Source organism: Pollicipes pollicipes, unplaced genomic scaffold (genome assembly GCF_011947565.3).
Source record: "Pollicipes pollicipes isolate AB1234 unplaced genomic scaffold, Ppol_2.1 Scaffold_4295;HRSCAF=5057_pilon_pilon_pilon, whole genome shotgun sequence".
Lineage (NCBI taxonomy): Eukaryota > Metazoa > Arthropoda > Thecostraca > Pollicipedomorpha > Pollicipedidae > Pollicipes > Pollicipes pollicipes.
Genome location: NW_023596461.1, coordinates 21,381,225 through 21,403,408, shown reverse-complemented (window position 1 = coordinate 21,403,408; position 22,184 = coordinate 21,381,225). Strand labels below are relative to the sequence as shown.

At 54.8% G+C, this 22,184-nt stretch overlaps 2 protein-coding genes and 1 long non-coding RNA gene across 3 annotated transcripts; all 3 read right to left on the bottom strand.

Annotated features, from left to right (window-relative positions):
* Positions 1-828: 828 nt before the first annotated feature.
* LOC119096822 (fumarylacetoacetate hydrolase domain-containing protein 2) lies at positions 829-1,959 on the bottom strand. Its single transcript, XM_037219784.1, has one exon. It carries the CDS (start codon positions 1,859-1,861, stop codon positions 1,007-1,009), a length of 855 nt encoding a protein of 284 aa, XP_037075679.1. The 5' UTR covers positions 1,862-1,959; the 3' UTR covers positions 829-1,006.
* A 989-nt stretch (positions 1,960-2,948) lies between these two features.
* On the bottom strand, positions 2,949-3,967 carry LOC119096743 (uncharacterized). Its single transcript, XR_005094076.1, has 2 exons — positions 3,933-3,967; positions 2,949-3,475 (listed from the first exon to the last, which is right to left on the bottom strand). It is a non-coding gene; the product is annotated as an uncharacterized LOC119096743 (long non-coding RNA).
* A 96-nt stretch (positions 3,968-4,063) lies between these two features.
* LOC119097290 (nostrin-like) lies at positions 4,064-21,588 on the bottom strand. Its single transcript, XM_037220337.1, is given in 12 exon segments — positions 4,064-4,126; positions 4,438-4,552; positions 4,781-4,933; positions 5,971-6,123; positions 6,667-6,831; positions 8,175-8,310; positions 9,437-9,525; positions 12,966-13,079; positions 13,081-13,222; positions 18,460-18,603; positions 20,241-20,326; positions 21,547-21,588. Coding segments are annotated over 11 exon segments (1,269 nt in total). The 3' UTR covers positions 4,064-4,126; positions 4,438-4,507.
* Between the last annotated feature and the right edge of the window lie 596 nt (positions 21,589-22,184).

Below are 22,184 nucleotides of genomic sequence, written 5' to 3'. Positions count from 1 at the left end.
TGCTGCCTCTCATGGCCGCTATAGAAGAGCGCCCTCGGCGCCCTAGGGTGACCTCCAAAGGAGCGCCTTCACTTGCCGATCAGAAGGGGAACGTGCGTCCATTGTCTGCTCGCTGGATCTACCTCTGCATGACTAGTATGCTACTTAAATAAAATACTTAAATTTTACCAAAGTTAGAGGCATATATTGCCGTACAGCCAAATAAAGAGGGCTAAATCCAGTAAGACAGAATGAACGGTGGGTTGTCGGCCCCTCGGTTCAGCCCCCAATAATTTCCCAAAATTAACACCCCTGCCCAGGAGTGCGAGACGTGGCATGTGACACTCGATGCTGATCGGACCGAGACCAGCACCACATCCCGTTCCTCAAGTCGTCCCACTGCGAGGACCTGATGACGGCACATCCATCTCTGTAGGCTCGGCATGCTAAAATGCCTGGAGGCTGGGAAGCAGAGAGGCGGGCCCGTAATCATTGGCTAGCAGTTGACCGAGCGACCCTATGCATAAGATGTCAGAACATGACAGCGTACGAAGCATACCTTTGGCCCTATCAAGAAGGAGCCAAAATCTACTGAAACAGTAAACGGGTCGCCATGGAACACACAACACGAGGACTTGATCCAAATCTAAGTGCTAATGCTGTCATATCCGTTGCTGATTACAGCTTGCAACAGACGCTCGATCCGCCGCCTCCCAGCGTACCGAAATGCCTGCCATGGTGAAGATTCTGTTCGGTTGCTGTGATACAAGATGTGGCACGGGAAACCAGATGATGCTTCCCCGTTCCCGTGTCGAATTCGTTTTTCGTCAGGAAAACTCCACGTGACGTTTCGTGCGGTGTATTGCCACTCATGAGTGTCCCGGCTGGCAGGGGTGACGCGCATGGAATGTCGTCGCTGGCCATGTTAGCATGGGCACATCTCTTTTCCATTCACCATGATAATAGAACAATGTCCACCTATTTGTGAGGCCGTTTCCAGCGCGAGAAGTCACACCGCCGGCGCAGCTCAGACCACCCTGTTGCGGATGGTGCCGATGCCTTCAATCTCACCCTCGACGACATCACCGCGCTGCAGGAACTGCGGCGGCTTCATGAACACGCCGACGCCGGGCGGCGTGCCTGTCAAGATGACGTCGCCGGGCAGCAGGGTCAGGCACTGCGAGATGTGCGCCACCACCTGATGACAGTCGAACACCAGCTGGCGCGTGGTGCTGTTCTGGCGCGTGGCGCCGTTGACGCGGCAGGCGAGCGCCAGAGCGTGAGGCTCGAGCGCGTCGGCCGTCACCAGGCTCGGCCCCAGCGGGCAGAACGTGTCCATGGCCTTGCCGAGCAGCCACTGACCGCCGTTGCGGTGCAGCTGCCAGTCCCGCGCCGAGACGTCGTGCGCCACCGTGTAGCCGAAGATGTAGTCGGCGGCCTGCTCCCGGCTGACGGCCCGGCAGCGCTGCCCCATCACCACGGCCAGCTCCACCTCGCAGTCCAGCTGACTCGTCGCCGACGGCAGCACGATGTCGTCCGCCGGGCCGACGATGCAGCTCGGGAACTTGTTGAACACCACGGGCTCGGTGGGCACCGGCTGGTTTTGCTCGGCGCAAAGGTCCACGTAGTTCATGCAGATGCAAAGCACCTTGTCGGGCCGCGTCACAGGCGCGCGCAGCTGGACCTCGGCCAGCGGCACCGTTGGTGCTGAGCTCTCAGCGGCGCGTAGCAGCTCTCGCACATGCGCCGGCGTCCCCAGCTCCAGCAGCTGCACGGTGCTGGTCGGCAGCGTCTCCTCAGAGAGCAGCTTCACTGCCTTGTCGCCGTCCGTCAGCAGCCCCAGCCGACTACGCGCTTGGTAAGTGCACTGCACCAGCTTCATGGCTCCTGCTGTCGTGTCCGCGTCCCTGACTTCCTCGTGCGGTGAGATTCCTTCGCCCTGCACCACGGAGCAGTCGCCCCCTGTTGCCTCGGATACCAGAGACCTGCGAGTGAGCGCGTCGCTAGGGGGCCGTCTGGCCCGGCCTGGCGCGGTCCTCAGTTCAAGGCCTAAGAGGCGCCGATGGTTCGCCCGACCAAACAGACTGCCAGCCCCTCCCGCTTGCAGGCGCGTTGACATTCCACTCAGTGTAGGTCAACAGAGATGTCCTGCGATGGGAGGATCCGTCCTGTGGTGGGTTTGCTCACGGCGACAGCGAGCTACATGTTCCTCCACGCGACGGAGCAACCTTGTCTGTGCTGGGCTGTCGCTCTGTACAGCGGCCCGTCGAATGTCAAGCTGTGGGACAACACACAGAACCATCGCGGATGGTTTGTCCGCGAAACGCAGTCAGTCCGATCGCTCGAGATTCTGACCAGACGAGAGGGTCGGCCATCGCTGCTGACAATAATGTAGCTGAACTGTCTTCGGCTGCCTGTCTGGAGCCCAAGTTTTTGCGGTGCGAGTGCCCCCATGTCACGGCATGCTCTAAACACGCGGTGCTACGCAGAATGTGCCACGAGTGTCACGACATGATTCTGGGATATCCCGTGATGCTGTTCCCCTGATTTTGGAGGGAGGACACCAGCAGTGCAATCGGTATGTTGCGTTTTGTACCGAACCCGTGCCATCAGCCACGATGCATCTCGGGACCGGCTCTGTGGTAAACACACACAACTGAGACGGCAGTGGCTCTGGCCCTGGCTCTGTGTCTGGCGCTGTCGCGAATGACGACGTGACCTTTGGGCTCACGTGCTCCCGCCGCCTTGTGCCACGATGGTATGCGAATGCAAATAACCATACGCACCGGCGATATGGCTACGGCTCCGTTTTCAGTTTCGTTGTCGTTTGTTACCGTTTTGTAACAAACGGCCGGACACTAATTGGCTGGACCCGACACATTGCTGGACAGGAAAAGTGAGCAACTTACTGCGATTGCTCCCTCCGCATGGTAGCTAAGCATTTATTTTCTTATTTGCAGTATGCTCGATGCAGTTCATGCAGTCGTATATTACCCAGATACATTTCAGGCAAGTAATCTGTTATATCATCACAATAACTCCCCAGCAGGAGACCAACAGCACTGCTTGTTAGTCATCTGCTTCAAAATGGTACAAACATAGCTTCAGCGAGCTTCATTGTCAACACTTTACAAAGAACGGCAATGCAGACATACTAACTACATCGGCGAGCTCTCGTGGTATCAGCAGCCACTCCAGGCAAGGTCGACACAAGTCGTGTGGGCTCCCAGCCAGACTATCAGCCGCGCGCAGCGCCGTGATCACAAACACCACTGATCGAGCCCGCTCAAGTCTCAGTGGAACCACACGGTGGCGACATCTCGCGAGGTGACCCGCAGTCACGTGACGTCGCCGGCTGCCGCCGCCGGACGCTGCGTGGCGTCACGTGGTCAGGTCAGCTCCTGGACGTAGGTGGCGGGGAAGATGCCGACGGTGCCGTTCAACTCTCCCAGCCACCAGCCGTCCTCCTGCTTGTCGTGCATGTTGATGACGTCACCTGGGCACAGCGGACGAGGTCAGCCCCAGCGCGACGGGGTCCGGGGCAACAGAACCGCAGCAGGCAATAACATGAGTTGGACTGTTGGACATGCCCAGCCATTTCGTCCGAAAGTAATACATCATACTTAAGCTCCAGCTGTAATCTCGTAGGGCAGGTGTTTGGTCGTTTTCGCACGCGAATGATTGAAGGCTTTGGATCAGACGACGACTCATGCACCTGGTCTGGACAACATCGTCGCAGTCACTCGCGTCGATGGAGGCGGGAAACAAGAGCATAACCGGCAGTTCTCCGCTTTCTTCCGTTTCTTCCGTCTTCCGAAGTATGTTACTCCTTCCCTCAGTCAAGCCATAAACAGAAACAACGGAACAACTGCCCCGCCAGGGTAGTCAGTGAGATGGACACCAGCTAGGATACTGCTGCAGTCGCCAGCGGCGGGTGCCGTCAGCACACCCACCGGCCTTGATGGTGAGCTCGTCGTTCATGTTGGCCTTGTAGTCGTAAGCACCTTGCAGCGCCCGATGGACGGCGCCGGCTCCACAGGCGAGGGAGACGCCGTCAGCTGCTCACTGGACGAATCAGCTGGCGGTGGTGATGACGTCAGCGGGAGCTTCGTCGGCGGTGATTGGTCACCGTGGCTGCTGAATTCGTCTGTTGGGCAAGGGCAACGGATGTTATGGTTGTTGCGCCTTGTGTTGGTCACCTCAAACGAACTCTAGGCCTCCAGCGTTTTTGGCGAAAAGCTGTTATTTTACACGGCGAGCAGCCAGGTGATGAATGGTTAAAAAAAGACCGGCTTTCTATAGTATCTACAACTGAGGAAATCCCAAAAGCTACCACCGAGACCTTAACCAAAAATGTTGATCAAATAGGGGGTTATTCAGCAAGACCCATGCAGCTACAGATGTCGCTGCCACCTGCTGCTGCATCACAAAGGCATCGCTCTGGTATGGCGTGCGTACCGAAGTCTGACTCGTGCTGGTTGGAGGTGCCATCCGCCTTGCCCCGGTCGGTGGCCCAGTCCGGGGAGTCCTACGGTGAGAGGTTCAGCGGGTCCAGCCGCACCCAGTTCGGCACCTGGCCGCCAGAGATGCCGCGCGAGCTGTTACCGACACCAGAAGTCCAGCCGTCTATAGTTACCATACCACCTAACGCGTACATAGTACTGTGGCCGTTCCAGCCACACAACGTAGCCCTAGAAACAGTCGACGGCTATCGGCGACTCCATTTGGCTTGCTGGCAATTTTCCGTGCGACTCACACCACCCGTAACCAGCGCCGCCGCACGACGGCCAGGCGTACTAACCTTGAGTACGCTCTGTGTCATGCCCTGCCGGTCCTTGTGGTGCTGGATGTGTTTGCTGAGCGGGTGCTGGGGCCGCGTCTGGCCTTCCACCTCTGCCAGCGCCACCTGGATCTTGTACCGACTCGCCTCCAGGTAGGCCAGCATAGCGCGCATCTGAGAGCGGCACAGTCGCGGCTCCGCTGAGGGCCAGGCGTCCGAGAACGACGCACAGACGCGGCTCCGCTGAGGACCAGGCGACCAAGAACGACGGCACAGACGCGGCTCCGCTGAGGACCAGGCGACCGAGAACGACGGCACAGACGCGGCTCCGCTGGGGACCAGGCGACCGAGAACGACGGCACTGACGCGGCTCCGCTGGGGACCAGGCGACCGAGAACGACGGCACAGACGCGGATCCGCTGGGGACCAGGCGACCGAGAACGACGGCACAGACGCGGCTCCGCTGAGAATCAGGCGACCGAGAACGACGAGCGTCCTTGTGGCATCAGTCTCAGGTCGGTGCGCACGGCAATGTGGCCTCAGCCATGACACAAATGTGTAAACCGTACGGCAGCAAGCTTAAAAGCGCAGCTCAAATGTCCTAGCACCCACTGTTTGACAGGCTGACTTTCGGACGCCATTGATGACTACCAGCGCTGTAAATAATCACTTTATGCTTTTGTAGACGGCCGCCACGTCGAAGACACCGAGGTTTTAGGTGCACTATTTTTGATGACCGCCCATCGCCAACACCGCGCTTCAACTCCTCGTGGACGCTGACAGGGAAACAACGAAACCTCGAAAATGGACAGACTAGACCTAGAGCTAAACAGAGCGGAAACAGACAGAACAGAGACTACAATTAGCAATGCAAAATGAATACGAAAATGGCATGGATTGACTGACGCTATATTAGACCTCAAGATAATCGCAAGCTAAGTGACTCAACAAACGAGAAGCGAGCACTAAATCAAACTAGAAATGCAAACGGTGCACCGACCACACTTTTATGTCAATTATCTCGGTCTTGCTACTTCACAAGATGCATTATGACCTGTACCCACGCTCACTTGTATAAATCTAACGGACACGATCGCGGGCCCGACGTGGGAGTTTATGGCTTATAACTGTGACAGTTGCATGGGTCTGAAACGATCAGCAACTATGTATTCAGTATGACACGGGCGGGAAAACGACATAGTTCGACTCACGTGCTGCAGTTTTTCGTGAACGTCTTTCTGGGAGCCTTCGTTGCCGAAGTGAGGAGCCTCCTGCATTGCCTTCGCCAGATTTTCCACGCCATCTTTACCTCGTCTCTCCCGCCCCACGTCCTGACGAATCAACTGAAGGAACTGCTCAAGAGCCTGCGGTGAATGGTGTCAAACATCACCAGCTGACTCACGTCATCACTTCTTCTGCAAACTTCTGCAGCCGTAATTTTTCCCAAGAATTGAAAGATGGGAAAGCAGCCGAACCAACAGGTAAACACGTTTTAGAAGAGCAAATATGGCCTGTCAACCAGTTCTATGAAAATAAGGTAACCGATACCATCACATCCGAAAACTCTCATTGACGGCTTTGTGAACAGTTGCAAAAAGCAAAACGCTCACGCCCTGTCCCAGGCACGCAGTCAGGATCTTCTTCAGGGCGGGCTCGGAGTTCGGCGAGAGCGCATCACGCCGATTTTCAACTTCCTGTCGAGTGCCCTACACGGTGACGAACGAAAAATTCAGGCCTAAGTGGCCGACCCGGACCCCTCGGACCCTCCCATGGCTGCGCCCCTGCTCTATTCATACCGATCTGAGCCGACATTACATGGTCTGTCATATGTCATGGTCTGTCATACTGACAGTTCTTATCTCCGCGAGACGACCAGAGAGCCCGCCGGCTCGGCCGCCACGACTCGCCTTTTTCCGTCGCTCGCGATTCATGGCGTTGGTCATGTTCTCGGCGTAGAAGTCGGGCAGCAGCTGTTCGGGCGTGGCCTGTCCAGCACCCTTCACGTGCAGCACGGTTTGCACGTCCCGGTCGACGTCCGCGCACGTCACCGGTTCGGCCAGCCGCTCAGCGCTCTGTGGTCACCGGCGAGGGAGTCAGCGCACGCCACCGGCAGGGGAGTCAGCGCACGCCACCGGCAGGGGAGTCAGCGCACGTCACTGTCAGGGGAGTGAGCGCACGTCACCGGCAGGGGAGTCAGTCCACGTCAGCACCTTATTGGGAGACGTGGCCAAGGCTGCCGGCCACAGAGAGAGAGAGGGTGTTTATGCTCGAGCGGTTCGCTTGCATGGCAGTGTTGTCGTCTTCTGAGAATGTTTTCATGGTGAGATTACCATCCCGGCCCTTGCTGCTTTTGGAAGCACTGGCGGCACGAGTGGAAAACAACGGAAAACCGCAACGGCCTCGAAAATGGAGGCCCGAAAGCAATTTAAGGCTAGAATGATAGCGATTCCAAAAGGGAATGGTTTGGATCAGACGACCATTAATGTGCCGTGTGCGGCGGAAAAAGAGCGATACGATAACTGACGTTAAGATATCAATTGTCATAGTTTAAATTGCGCCAAAAATAGGGCGATAGAACCAAAGATCTTGGACAACCCATACCAATCTGTTTGATCAGTCCATCGGAAACTAACCCTTCCATAAAATTTCGACACGCTACAACATCTTGCATTCAGCATCGGCTTCGATAAATATCCCATTATCCTCTTCCAAGTCGGTTGCTGGCGTGCCTTAGCGTAGCACAGTTTTGAAATCCGCTGGAGAGTTGTAGCCGACAGCACCTTTCCCCCGCAGCTGGTGTCGCGTGTTCATCACCAGTCTCATACCTTGTCGTTCGTCTCATCACGGGTGGGCAGTCTCGGTTTGCACGCGAGAGCACGTGCCAATTGACACTGACACCGGCACAATCCCTAGCTAAAGCAGTTGTCCATCTTCTGCTCTGTCACAACCAGTTAGTCTGGCGTAGCCACCAGCCTGCCCCGCGGGGCCATCGCTATCTAGATCCGGTTCGACTTTTGTTCTTCACCTGTTTTGAAATGAGAAAACTGCGCGTTTCCGGCAAAAGCAGAAAGCGCCAGATAAGCGCCAGTAAGCGCCAAGTAATCAAACGACATAATACATAATTGCGATACCGAAATTTTTGCAGGAGATAGCTGTCCGACCAGGCAGCTTGCATACAAATGCCCAACACGTTACACGAAGAAACATGCCAAGAATTACAATTCACGTCGCTGAAAACCACGTGGATATGCAATCGGTGAATGCAAAGATATTTGCGTCCAGAAAGCGTGACGACAGGGAAGGGCCGAGCCGCTCAAGCGTAAAAAGTATCGGTGCAAGAAAACTCGTTCGCCCTACAGTGTCATTCGCGACAGATGGCGTGATGGGACAAAGAAAACCTGACGTTGAAACTGACCTGCGCCATCTTAGGTGCGAGCGCCGCCATGTTCTGATGATAGGCCTGCAGGACGGACTGCAGTCGCACCAGCCGCTCCTCCTCCAGCGCCTGGAAGCACTGGCTGCCCTTGTTCACGGCCGTCTCCCACTCCAACCTGCGGCGGAAGACGGCCGAGCGTCACAGCAGGTCACAGTCAGCAGGGCGGCTACGAGCGGGCAGAGCAGCTGAGATGGGGCTGATAGTATGGAGCCGGATAAGCTAGACGGAGTCCTCGGAGAGCTCCTGGATGAAAGGGCGCGATGACTTTTTGGATCTTCTGGGTTGATGACCTGCGTATCATATGGCGGACGGGGATCGGACAGAGCCGAGGTACTGTATGCGGGAGTCTCGGTCATAAGTGCTGTTCACAACTTCTCTCGGAGGCTGTCGCCCGCCGATTACCTCCGCTCTGTTCGCTCAGAGCGGTCTCAGTCCGCTCTGTCCGCCCGGAGCGGTCTCAGTCCGTTCTGTCCGCCCGGAGCGGTCTCAGTCCGTTCTGTCCGCCCGGAGCGGTCTCAGTCCGTTCTGTTCGCCCAGAGCGGTCTCAGTCCGCTCTGTTCGCCCAGAGCGGTCTCAGTCCGCTCTGTCCGCCCGGAGCGGTTTCAGTCCGTTCTGTCCGCCCGGAGCGGTCTCAGTCCGTTCTGTTCGCCCAAAGCGGTCTCAATCCGCTCTGTCCGGCCAGGGCGGTCTCAGTCCGCTCTGTCCGCCCAGAGCGGTCTCAGTTGGCTCTGTCCGCCCAGAGCGGACGCAATCCGCTCTGTCCGCCTGAGCGGTCCAGTCCACTCTGTCCGCTCAGAGCGGTCTCAGTCCGCTCTGTCCGCTCAGAGCGGTCTCAGTCCGCTCCCGACAGCCGCCTTGTGAGGCGCTGAACAGGACACGTGCCCGAGACTCCCACATAGAATACCTGGGCTCTTTCCAAGGCCACCCGCACGATGTAACGTATAAGCTATCATCCTGGAAAGTGAAGCAGCACAAAAAAAACGCATTGGTGTATGCCCAGGATGTGAAAACTCATGTACGTCCTCACAAAACTTGATTCTAGAAGCTTTGCATTTCCTTTTATATCATGAGCTCAAAGGTGACTTAGGAACCATGTCAGGATCGTCAATATCTTCAAGACACCAGTGAGCATCGTCTATAAAGCAGGCTTGTTTGACTTGCATGCGTATTACTGGCTATGTTAGCTGCAGCTGAAAACGGCAGATATCCACATCGCCAACTTTGACGCCTGCATGGCTCACCGGGCCCGCTCTCCCCGCAAACAGAAGTTATAGTAGTCGGCATCCGCCTTGCCCATGGCGTTCTCTGTCTTCTGCCTCCTGCTCTCCACCTGCGGGCGTCACAACACGATCAGACCAGTGACGTCACCACTGCCGCTCTGTCACGGTGCTGCTGCGCTCACACGCACCCATTTTCGCCGTGGAACAAGTTGCTCGTTTTTCACCTGGCAATACCTGCAGATGATCACTTTCCTTTGCAAATTCCGGTTGGGCGTCGTATGTAAATTGGCTGCGTTGAGTTGCACCCCCGTTTAAGATGAACGATTGCATAACTCTGCAACGTCCAGCATTTTACGGTACGCTTCAGGTGAATGTATGGCTTCTTTATGCGACTTTGCACGTGTGACGCACGACAGCACAGCTTTGGTGTCATGCTGCAGGTTTTCAGTTCCCTCGTGTGGACAGGTACAGCCGACACGCTGATGAGTCTCAGCTCTGCAGACTGGAGAGTAGCATCCAGTGAAACAGTCGGAGAAGTGTCGAAACGACGACATAAAAACACAACTGAACGATGAAAAAGAACCCATTAATTTGTACATCTCCTTTCAAAAATAAGGCCCAAACCTCTAACTGGTGGTGAAAACAGTTAGCTCCTGTTGACTGATATTATCTATCAATCTCTTGCCACACCCCTTGCTTGTCTGGGGAAATTACTCCGAGTTTAGAGTTTAGTTTTAGTTTAGTCATCCGAACAGCACAAGGTATGTCCACCATATCTTTAGTTCTTGAATGCCGATCAAGTTCACACAGACTGAAGCAAAAACGTTTTTAATGTTAGTTCGGTTCACTGAGCTCTAGCGTCATCAAAAAAGCCTACGCGGCCATTTGTGCATCCAAATGAAGCTGCCTTTCTTGTTATTGACTTTTTAACGTAATCGATTGATTATTTTCACCGGCTGGCGATAGAAGAGTCCGTAAAGCCCCACCGACACGAAATCAAAAATGACCTCAATCGGTGGTCATTCTAGGTTAGATCATGAGCGCTGGACTAGAACTAATTATTGCGACCGAATTGTACCACAGAAGATGGTAATACAAACCACTCGGTTGTATACAGCATGCGAGCCGAAAGCGCACGTAAATTAAATTCAATGGCTCGCCTGAACTTGACCTAACATTTTTCCTTTTTTATTAAAATTTGATCCAACCCTTCGAATGGATGGATTTCTGGGATCAGCCCTCACGCTAAGCAGTGCTTGTTGTGTGAGCCCTCACCCCCACCATCCGATCGTGCGATTCCAGGCAACGACAGAATTTAGTGGCGACAGCTTACCGTGCCGCAATGCTCGGCACGGTCCGTCCTGTCCTCTGACTGACCTTTAGCGCAAACCGCTGCCACCGGCCGCAGGCCATGCCTGTTAGGGGCAAATAGCGAGCGCCCTAAAGCGACTCGAACCCACCCAGCCACGCGTGGGTGGGTCGGAAGGCAGGCGCTCTAACCAACTGAGTCACCGGGACGGACACCGGGACGGACAAATTAAGACAATCATTATTAACATAACACAATATTCAACATTGATCCTTAACCTTAATCCTTTACTTTTCCTAGCATTTTGGTATGAATTTGAAGCGCAAGAACACGTTCGTTTCACACCAGTCACATAACTTGCATCCAATACACGGGCGCTAGATAACCCTGACGCCGTTCGAAGACGTTTGCTACTTCTAAGAGACATGCCATGACCTGTTACGTCATTAATCAGACGACCGTTAACTCAGCGTGGTTGGGATTGACCAGGATCATCGACCGCAGCATATTTTTTTTCCGATCCGAAGGTTAGACCCTGATACACCGCAGAGATACGACAGCCATCTCGAGGCTATCGTCGGTGGCGAAAGACTAGACCTGGTGCCGGACAACATAGGCAAAAGGAATACTAAGAAAGCCGACCCATTATGGGCGACACCTCGGGGATAGCGAGTCGTACTTCAACTATCACGCCATGGCTCCCACGAGGGGGCCGGGTTCGAATCCCATTCGCGCCACAGTATACGAGCGCTAATATGACAAATGCAGTCGCGGGCGCTCCATAAAAGGGGCGTGATGACGTGGGTCGTGTCCCTCTAAACACACAAAGAGAAAGAGAAGGCTGACCCAGACAACCTGTCATGCCTTCTAGATCGAAAGCTGGTGCCTCTGCGACCATTTAGTTAGTAGACATAGTTAAAAACAGTTTTTAGGAAACGCAAGCGCAGTTGTGTAACGGTTCCGCTGTACGACGTGTTCAGCATTTGCGCATTAGTTGTATAATCAGGCGCAATTTTCGGTGGCATCATATCACCACCACAGTTTCATTTCCACCGCCCAGTTAATATAATTATCCTTATCTCATCATCATCATATGCCCTTATGTCCTCCACAAAGACGAGTTTTCAGTGCAACTGCCACAGGTACATGCAAATAGGATTTGTGCATGTAAAACTTCAAGGTATACGGTAAGAAACACACAGTTATATAGCACTGACGTTAAAATGCTGCCGTCTAGAAACGCTCGTTTCCCTCGCATGTAACGCTCCGCGACCAACCACTCTCTTATCCGCTTACGAAATTCCGAGGAAGTGCCCGCACCTCACAACTCGCCCAGCGCCCCGCTCCGTTGGACAGTGGCGCGTAATTTAAAACATTGATAGCCATGCTCGATGCGGACACGGTCCAGGTGCGGCAGCCTCTCCGTTTAATCTGAGTCTCGGGTTTCTCTGCTGGACATGTTCTCGTGTTACAACAGGTCTTTTAGACATAAAACACGTAAAACTTCCAACTTACGAAAAGCTGAAGAACACGGGAGAAACTGGCTTCAGATTCCGGCGGACGGGGTCGCGGCGACAAGATACTAACATATACTGACGAGGGAGAAACTGGACAATCGTATCGGAAAAAGTGTAGATCGATGTCCACAGACGGCCACGCACCGTCGAGCGCAAGTCGTAGATCCTATCGTTTCGGGTGTTTTAAATACTCGATGTCAGATATCAGCTGGCAAAGCAGATTAAGACGTGCAGCGAACTGAACGGTGTACATGAGTGCACTGGCCAAGCCACTTATATATATATATATATATATATATATATATATATATATATATGTATATATATATCAAATCAACTGACCCATGGGTATGCATGGGATTGACCGGAAAGCCTCCAACGTCGCCTTCTCCGAAAACAGTGTTGAATGCTTGATGCTGTGACCCGTATTGGAAAAGCTTGTGCCACGAAAACTTACCTGGTCTGCATGATGACCATTGATTTTTCACGTCCAGGAGTGCAGTTTTACAAGAAGGTGAGTGGCTGGACAAAGAAAATGACTAACCTACGGATTTTTCTCGAACTTTTGGGGACGTTTAAAAAAAGACCCAGGATTAAATTTCAAACTTCGAACGCCGTACAGTTTACCTGAAAACATCAACATTACGTGAGATTTCACATAATGTGCGCCTTCCCAAGCCGCACTCTGTGCGTGCGGGAGCTGTGCCCTGACCAGGTGCCCCACCTTGTTGGTCTCCTTGTCGCCGGTGGGCTTGCCCCTGCCGAGCCGCGCCTCCAGTGCCATCTCCTCCGCCCGCTCGCTCTCGCGCGCACACTGGTACGACAGCTTCTTAGCCTTCTGCCTCGGCCGACCGCCACTCGGCCAGGCTCTTGGCCGTCTTGTCCACCATTCCCTCCACCGACTTGCGCACCTTGTGCTGCGTGTCCAGCAGGCCCTTCAGCGGCTTCACCAGCTCCTCTGTGTAGGTCACGGCCATAGTCCTGAGGGCACGGCACGGCACGGCACGTTAAGGACTCAGCACGTCAGTGGCTCACCACAGCAGAAGCACGGCACGTCAGGAGCTCGGTACAGTAGAAGCACGGCACGTCGGGGGTACGGCATGCCAGGGCACGACGAGACATGAGTACGGGAAGTCAGAGACATGTCACGTCTGGGTCACAGCGGGTCAGCGTGACGACACGGCACGGCACGGCACGGCACGGCACGGCACGGCACGGCACGGCACGGCACGGCACGGTACGTTGCTAAATTTAAAGAACTAGTATGGGGATATGTGTGCTGGACGTTCGCACATACATATTTCAGGTGCCATACACGATCAATGTTTTGCCCGCACACTGAGGTAAACGCGGAAAGGAAGGAAGAAGGGACTTGGTATGTCAGGGTCTCGAAGCACGCGGAAACTTGATCAGAAATAGAAGGAAGAGAGCGTAAACATGCCAGTACTGCAAACGGCTAGACAATGTCTGGTTCAATGGACCTTGAATATAGTAAGCACAGGACAGAGCTCGGGCGGCAGTTGTTGCGTCACAACGCAGCGAAAGACATGACGCAATCAAATTCGTCGCGTGACATTCAGTGGCGCTGGTGCATGTTTTCGTTTTTACCATATCTGAAGCCATAGGCTGTGCAACGCTTATTGTGATCATCATGCGTTGCACGCCCGTACTAGATATGACACGCGATCGGGCCAGCTACATGCTATGCTGACACATAGTTCCCTCTAATGAAAGCAGGTAGTGTTGTTTTTCTGGCACCAATGACGCAGGAGGCAATGAAATATCTGGACCGTGACCGAGCTTGATAGATTGTTTTCCAGCCGCCGAAAGACTAATGCCACAGACGTAAAATGTCTGCGCAAAACGCAAGACGGCGATGCACCAACACGCATGCAACAAGGGAGGCATTCCTGGAATTCCCTTAGGAGTTATGTGCATCTATATGCACACTCAGTGCACATGTTGACATGTGCATTGCATGCACAATGCACATGTTGACGATGCACTTTGACATTCACACTCAATGTCTGCGTGTCAGCCTCTCCGAAAATGACTGTTTTGTTCAGTGTCTCCTCCACTTAGCAACAAGGAAGCACGCTTCGGGTTCGCCGACGCCAAGTCCTACACGGGGCAGTAGTTGTGTGTCATTTCGAACTAGCAGGCCACTGTGCCATTTTCGGCACGCGGAAATGAGGCAGCGTTCTGCAGCGGCGCCAGGCTTCAGGCCGCAGCGGCTTGCATAACCGCGACATACCCCGTGTGCAGGGGCGAGTCAAGCAACAGGCCTTTAAGGGATGCAAAGATCCATTTCTGGATAAGTTCCATCACACGACGCCATTGCACTACTAAATCAAGCCAAAATGGCAGAGATCATAGGTGTTTCCACACCATTTCTAATAGGTGCATGCACATCAGCGTTCATTATGTCCGCCGTTACTCATTTGTCCCTGTGTTTCATGCATACACATCTCGGACATCGACCTTGACCCGTGTCCGACATTATCAGTTGTGCTGCGGGTTCCTAAATGGCGTTCTGAGCCGAACAGGTTTTTCAGGGGCGCTCGTCTAATCGCGCCGAACTGTTTGGAATCTAATTGGGGTTGCCAACATATGCAATGCGTTTTTAAAAGACACGGACTTGTTTAACGTTCACCGTGCATGCGCACCAGACCATGTCGGCCGTGTTTAAAACCAGCCAACCACCAGCCAGGAAGGAAGACGTCTGCTGAGTGCTGTGACAGGCGTCTCCCTGGCTGCGACGGGTGACGGAGCGGAGCACGAAGCCGCTCCGCCCGACACGCGGCCGTTTCACGGCGGCCGGAGTCGGCACCGCCAGCGGTCGCGCCGACACCGCATCGTCATCGGCGCTCCCGCGTCACGCGAGCCGTCACGCCACGGCGCCGTAACGGCCGTCACGCTCGGCAGGCGGACAGACGCGTGCCGGCACGCGCTCCGACAACGCCGGCACGTGCCGTGGATGGAGCGTGCCGGTGCCGGCCGCTGGGACGCGGGGCTCGCCGGCACTGCTCGCGACAGGGCCGTGCCATCGCAGCAGGCATGGGACGCGTCCCGTCCCGTCCTGCTGGTGTGACCCCCGGACCGCTGACTGCGCGACGCGGCGGTGCGGCCGTCCGTTACGTGCCGCGGTCCCTGACACGGCCGGCGCTCCCACCGGCACGACGCCACTCCTCGGATGACGCGCCGCTGCCCGCGGCGGTACCGCGCGAAACCGCCGGCGACGCTCGCGCTGGTAATCGGCCCGCTCACGCTCGCTGGCGCGTGAGAGGCCCACCCATCCGACGTCACGCTGGGTGGCACCGACACTGCTGTGAGGTTATTCAGCCCGGTAGTGCCATGGGGTCACTCGCTTGTTGCAAATTAGCTTTCCGAACTCCACCCGCTGAGATTATGGAATGAATTCCGGTATTGAGCACTTATTCTGAAAAAGACCCTTTAGACCGAGAAGTATCGGTTATACGACACAATCGAATACAAATTAAGATATATTAATATTTGATGTTTCTAGCAATGACGTAGCCACGGGTGACCAGACCCATTTTATCTGGAGCTCATTGTTACCGAAACTTTCAAGAAAGGCCCTCCAGGTACCTCCAATTTGTCGGTACCTGGCGGGTAATCAATTTGAGACCTCCTGGTTGAAAAATGCTTTGACACTCGGTCCGGCTACTCAGTCGTGACGCAATTACTGGAGACGTGCATGGCTACTGTTGCTGCTAAAGCCAGCAATTTGCAGCTTTATTTTTGGTGTTGCACAACTCGTTTACTAGCTTAGTTAGGTCCTAGTCACAGCCAATCTTACTAAACGAAGACACACTCAGTAACAAATAGAGGTCGTTCGCGGCCATCTTATAGGGTCAAACAAAAGTATTTGTGACCCCAATTTACGGAAGTAAGCCTACAATGCCAATAATTTTTCAAACCAATGACCACCGAACACTTAAATCATGAGCCACTGAGGGCCACGTGGCCCAGAAGTTCAGAAAACCCTTATCCAATGAGATGAATTTACTTGACCAGCATGAGTCTCTTCCGTTATCAAGTATGACTCAGATAAGAAAGAACACACTGTTCTGTTCGGTGCTAGCCATAAGGGCATACGTCTAGAAGACTTTTATGACTAGCGGGGGAGACCGGTAGACTCCAAAAATTTTGGAATCTCTCGAGGGTTCTAACGGATTTCACGAGCTCATTGACGTTATCGGTCATGCGCCAAAATCAGCTTAGCGTCCTCTGAGCGAGGTTGGCCAGGGCCTTCCATTGTCTTCTGGAGTTTTTTTTTGATCCACCTGCCAGATTCCGAGGTGACAAAAATACCTTAATCTCCTATAATCGGTGTTGGCAAACCATCCCAGGCGGTGTCAGGAGAAGCGCTTGCAACGACTTTGTAGGCGTGCGTATATTACCCAAGCACGCTCACGTTATCCAACGGTGTCTTCGGCTTTGGCGTTATCCAACGGTGTCTTTTACTCTCCTTCCTTCCTGTCACCTTTCGTTCGGTCTCATCAGTATTCGTCCCATCTTTTTAGTATATGTCTATGCTGTTACCACGCCTCCAGCGGCGTGCCAGCCGTTTTATCTCCCTTCGTCTTCATACTAATCTGTCACTTTGAATCCCTATACACTTAGCTCAAATAATAAATGCACATTTTCGACTCCCCTCCCGCTTTCCCACGTTTCCTTTCATCGCAGTTATTTTGCACATCCTCAAGCCTCTTTAAGTGCAACACCAAGACCATTTCGATAAAAAACGAGTTGATTTGAGCACACCATACGCTACTTGATATAGCGAGAATGCTGGCCACGGTACTCAAAGCCAGGTCAGAATGCTGGCCACGGTACTCAGTGTCATGTTACAATACTGGCCTCGGTACCTAGTGTCTTGTCAGAATGCTGGTCACAGTGCTCAGTGAATGTCAGAATGCTGGTCACGATACTCAGTGGCATGTCAGAATACTGGCACCAGCCCAGGCACATTCCTTGATCACATCTTCCAGAGCGATGTTCGATAACAAACACGTTATCGACAATGGAAGCCAACTGTCTCTGAATCACTCGCGATGCATCATAAAAAGCATGTCAGGGATGAAAAGCGATGGGAGCAAAGATAAGCGTGTGCCAGTGCCCGCTTCAGGCATCTCGAACCGTCTTCAGAGTAGCCGGTGAGCTGGTGAACGGCTTCCATAAAGGGACAACACTCCACTGGATATACTATTCTTCTGTGGACGAAAGAGCCGATGGTGGTGGCCTTCAGACTGAGAAACGAGTGGGAATGAGAACGAAAGGGAATGGAAAGAAGGATGGGAAAGAAGAGAGGGCAGATTAAAAATGAGGCGCTGGGGGCTGTCCATAAATAACGTTACGCGTGGATGGTGGAGGCGAAGGGGTAACCGTAGCAAAGCGTAACAAGGAAGGGAGGGAGAGGTGTTGGATAGTGTTAAGTTACCGTCAGGTGTGGTTGCCACTTATACTAAAATATTCCAACACAAATTACGACCTTAAAAGCGGTTACCGTTGGCGGTCTCTCATGGCAATGAACACGCCTATCATGTGTTTCACATTTCTAGCTCAAATAAAGGCCAAACAGGCGTTGCCTTTTGGAGGTGTTTCGCATAACACAGCCTAACCACGGGGAGGGCATTTCGCCCAGCAGGACCAGTGCGAGCCAGAGGAAAGAGTGTTGAAAATCACGCCGAAACACGTGAGCCGTAGTTCATGGACGGTCACTTCTGAGTGTAGCGAAGAGAAGGGGAACAAAGCGACAAAGCAGCATGGAAATAATGGGCTAGGCTTTGCTTGGGGCTCACATTGTAGTGATAGTGCAGCTAAGTCTACTTAGACCGTAACAAAGGGCTTAGCTGGCACGCCAACGGAGAAAGGGAAGGAAGTGGTGAGAGCGACACACAGATACAGTTCAGCTCTGCCGTGACCTTCAACTGGTGGCGTGGCCTCCAGCTCGAGTCGCGTGTGTTGAATACTCTTACCAGTACCTATCAGTCTCCCGGCAATTGAGGCAGCCGCATGCGAGGTCCCCAGCACTTGACAGGAAACGCCATTTAAAAACCCACACCACGCTAGTTACAAGCGACCGCATCTCACATCTTTTCGCCACGCATGCTTGCACGAGGGCGGGTCAGTCTCTTAACCTGCCCCCAGGCGGCCCGATGCTCACGCCTCACTGCCCTCGCATCTGGACTCACTTGTGAAGGTCTGCCTCGTACTCCATCTCGGCGCCCACCATCTGCCAGGCCTGGTTAACGCTCCCCAGCCCGTCCTTGGACACCTTCAGCAGCTTCGCCGACAGCTTTTGCAGGCTCTTGGCGTAGCTAACTTCCAGATCAGACCTGAAATGTAGACAGCACGGTATCAGAGACAATTCCAGTGCTCATCAGACCTAAGATACACGTGCATGGTCTTAGTGGAGAAAATGCATCGCCCAATAACAAAACCTGCTACTTATCAAACACGACCAACGTGCATATCTTTGCGCAGTTTTCTGTTCCTTATAGCTCAACGACCTTGCAGCTAATCCATGAAGAATCACGCCGACAGTCTCTTTACCATGAGAGCAGGTTTTCGCCGGACCGGGGGCAGTGCCACGCCCGTCAGGAGAAGCTCATCTGATGTCCTTGGCGCTCGTGCGCCGCCTCAGCGGGGTGGCTATCCGCTCATCACGATCACACCCCATGGGGCTTCCAGATCGGCCCTCTGTGCTGCGCGGAGTTCGGCTCCGTGGTGCGATGGCATGACCCTGCTCGTTGTTGTATACTGGTATCCACCGAAGATTGACATTCAGCATGTGTGGTGTCGGAGCGCGGCAACGAAACATCGCTTGTCGCTGGCCTCCGACATCCGAAAAGGAGCGCTGTCCATACGTGGTACGTGACATTCAAAAGCCCCTGAGCATCCGCTCAAGTCCGTGTGAGTCAACATAATTCACAGAGCCGCAGCGTCAGCTCCGCAAACAAAAGCTTTCATCAGCCGTGTGGGCGCGTGGTTAGAACGGTGCCGAGCTGACCGTGGCAAGGCCGTGATAACGACGCGCGCGTCTGGGACGTGGACGTGCCGTGATCATCCACAGGGTCGGCCAGACGCGATGCATTCAGGAGCATCGATGTCACGCCACCAGTGACGGTCAGAAAAAGTGCCCGAAAACTGCCCGGTCATCGCGGCAAAAACACGATAGTCTATGCCGTCATGGTACCAGGGTCCCGTCTTCAAGGTAACTCGCACTCGGTGCGAATTGCTGGGGCCGCGCACCACCGTATACTAATCCCAGCTGCTGCACTGCAAGCCAACAGCACTCCCACACGAGCATCACGCTGCGTGTGGGTCTCAGTCAGTTCAGAGGGCCTGTGTTTGTTGTGACCCGAACGGCAGAGGGCTCCTTCGGCGGAAGACTCCTTCGGCAGAGGTCTCCTTCGTGCTCGGCGGCGGAGGACTACTCCTGACTGCAGACCAGGAGCTGCGTTTGGTCCTCACCGTGACGCGTGCTCACGATCGTTCACGGCCTAGCCGTCTGATTACGCAGCTGCACATGCAGTACGTCTGTCACAGCAGGTACGATCCGTACTCGAGCGACAGCGCACCTCCGTGTTTGCGGAGCAGGGACGATGGGGCAGGGTGTTGTGGGGAGATGGTGGTTAGGGAATGTGACTCATGGGAAGAGAGACATAAAGGAACGCCACCCGCGGACTAAATGATGGTTCAGGAGTGTTCACTATGAGGAGGAGACAGTATGAAGAGCATGTTCATGGAACAAGGGTAAGAGGTCAGGTGAGCGACTCTCAGAACCGTGAGCTATGAGAGATGAAAAGTGTTTGAGAAAGCCGGTGTAATTGGTACTTTGCAGCACGTCCGATCCACAGGCTGCACTGGCCGTTGACAAGCACGCGAGCAAGCCATGTGGTTCGCTGCTTCGCTGACTGATGTGCGTGAACTGAATCCAGTGCTTTTCTTTGAACGGTTGCGTAATGCTCACCTTTCCTGTAGAATCGAGGCCAGTTCCTTGCAAAAATCTCCGCCATGTTTGATGTATTTCCGCAGCTCTTCGAAGCCGTTGCTTCCCTGAAACAAAACAACACGAAGCTTCAGCAAGGATCCACGCCACCATGCGTTGACAGAACCGCCAAAATAACTCATCGCGTTAGGCCGGCACATTTGAAGAACATGGCATCAGCCTCGGCAAAGCCATCGTCACGCATCAATACACGGCGAGGAGACATATAGAGAGGAGGGCCGAAAAATAAAACAGGCGAGGCAAAACAGCAGCAGAGGCGGAGTAGCGACAAAGTGCACAGTCCCGCGCCTTCCAAAAAATGTTCACGCGAAATCGGTGTCCGAGTAATGCGTCGATGAGACGTCACAATCCGTAATCAATGCACGTTAAGGCCGTATTAACAGCATAACGACGTCCGGGTCTGCTAGCCATAGGAGCCCATAGACAGTCGAATATTGTGCCATGCCACAACCATTCCATGCCATGGTCGGGGGGGCCGCCGGGTGACTCTTCAATCAAAAACGCTGAGAATAAAAGGACGAACGGAATTCCGCGCCAGGACGGACTTGGTCGGGCGCGAATGAAAGGCGTTTTTCCGCCGCTAAAAGTCGAGGCATGCACTCTCACGCGATCATCGGCTCTGCGATGGGCACCTGAAGGGACCGGTCAGGCACGGCATAGGGGCAACCGCCGCGGAATCCTCCGGCAGTTCAGAGAAAGCCTCAGGCTTGGCTGGCTAGCGGAACACCCACGGGTCCAGTCGACCTCAGCTTTGGCCTTGAGGTTGCATGGAGGCTGTCCCAGGGATAAATTCCAAGGAGCATTGGCTAGCTACCACTGCCCTGATAAGAACAATGACGGCTTATCTCGACTGTCTGGTGAGCATCACGAAAACACGAATAAGGTGGCGCAGAAAAGCGGGTGTTTGTGTGGATATTTTACAGTTTTGAGACATCGATAGATGGCGGCTTTTGGGAAGCCCGACCAGCAAACGTAAGCGATGTCCAATTTAACGGATAAGCCGGCACACTTTGGAAAACTGGGGCTGATGAATTCCCACGATCTTGAGCACACATAGGCGCTCTGACTGGGCACTGCCACTGACCGACTTACAGCTATTGGAAGGCAGCAGAGAAAGCGAGTAAGTTCAAAGGCAGTTGACGCGGATCTCCCTGAAAGCGATGCGACAGGTGTTCCCCAGCTCGCACTGACAGCGGCGGGCCGGTGTGTCTGGTGGAGCCGCGCAGCCTGACGCCCTCCCGAGCGCGGGGTCGCCCAGGCGGCAGACCTCCGCGGCCTGACGACCGGTGGCACCGCCGCGAGGCCCCATCTGTCACGGCCCGCCGCCGCGTCGTTCCCAGCGCCTCGACCTCCGCCCTGAGCCGCCGTCGGCCTTTCACCCGCCGCGCCGGAGCCGCACTCGAGTCCGATCAATGGTCTGCGTGGCAGTTTGCGCGGCCGATCACCGCCAGCGCGCGGCTCGCGCGGAAGGTCGGGTCGCGGCCGATCACGCCAGCGCGCGGCCCGCGCGGAGGTCGGGTCGCGGCCGATCACCGCCAGCGCGCGGCCCGCGCGGAAGGTCGGGTCGCGGCCGATCACCGCTAGCGCGCGGCCCGCGCGGAAGGCGGTCGGGTCGCGCCGATCACCGCCGCGCGGCTCGCGCGGAAGGCTGGGTAGCGACCGATCCGCCAGCGCGCGGCCCGCGCGGAAGGTCGGGTCGCGGCCGATCACTGCCAGCGCGCGGCCCGCGGGAAGGTCGGGTCGCGGCCGATCACCGCTAGCGCGCGGCTGCGGAAGGCTGGGTAGCGACCGATCACGCCAGCGCGCGGCCCGCGCGGAAGGTAGGGTCGCGGCCGATCACCGCCGCGCGCCCGCGCGGAAGGCCGGGGCGCGGGTCTCGGCGAGCGACGCAGAGGACAGCCGCTG

Excerpts from the sequence above, each read along its gene's own strand:
- LOC119096822 (XM_037219784.1), bottom strand. The coding sequence starts at position 1,861 with ATGAAGCTGGTGCAGTGCACTTACCAAGCGCGTAGTCGGCTGGGGCTG.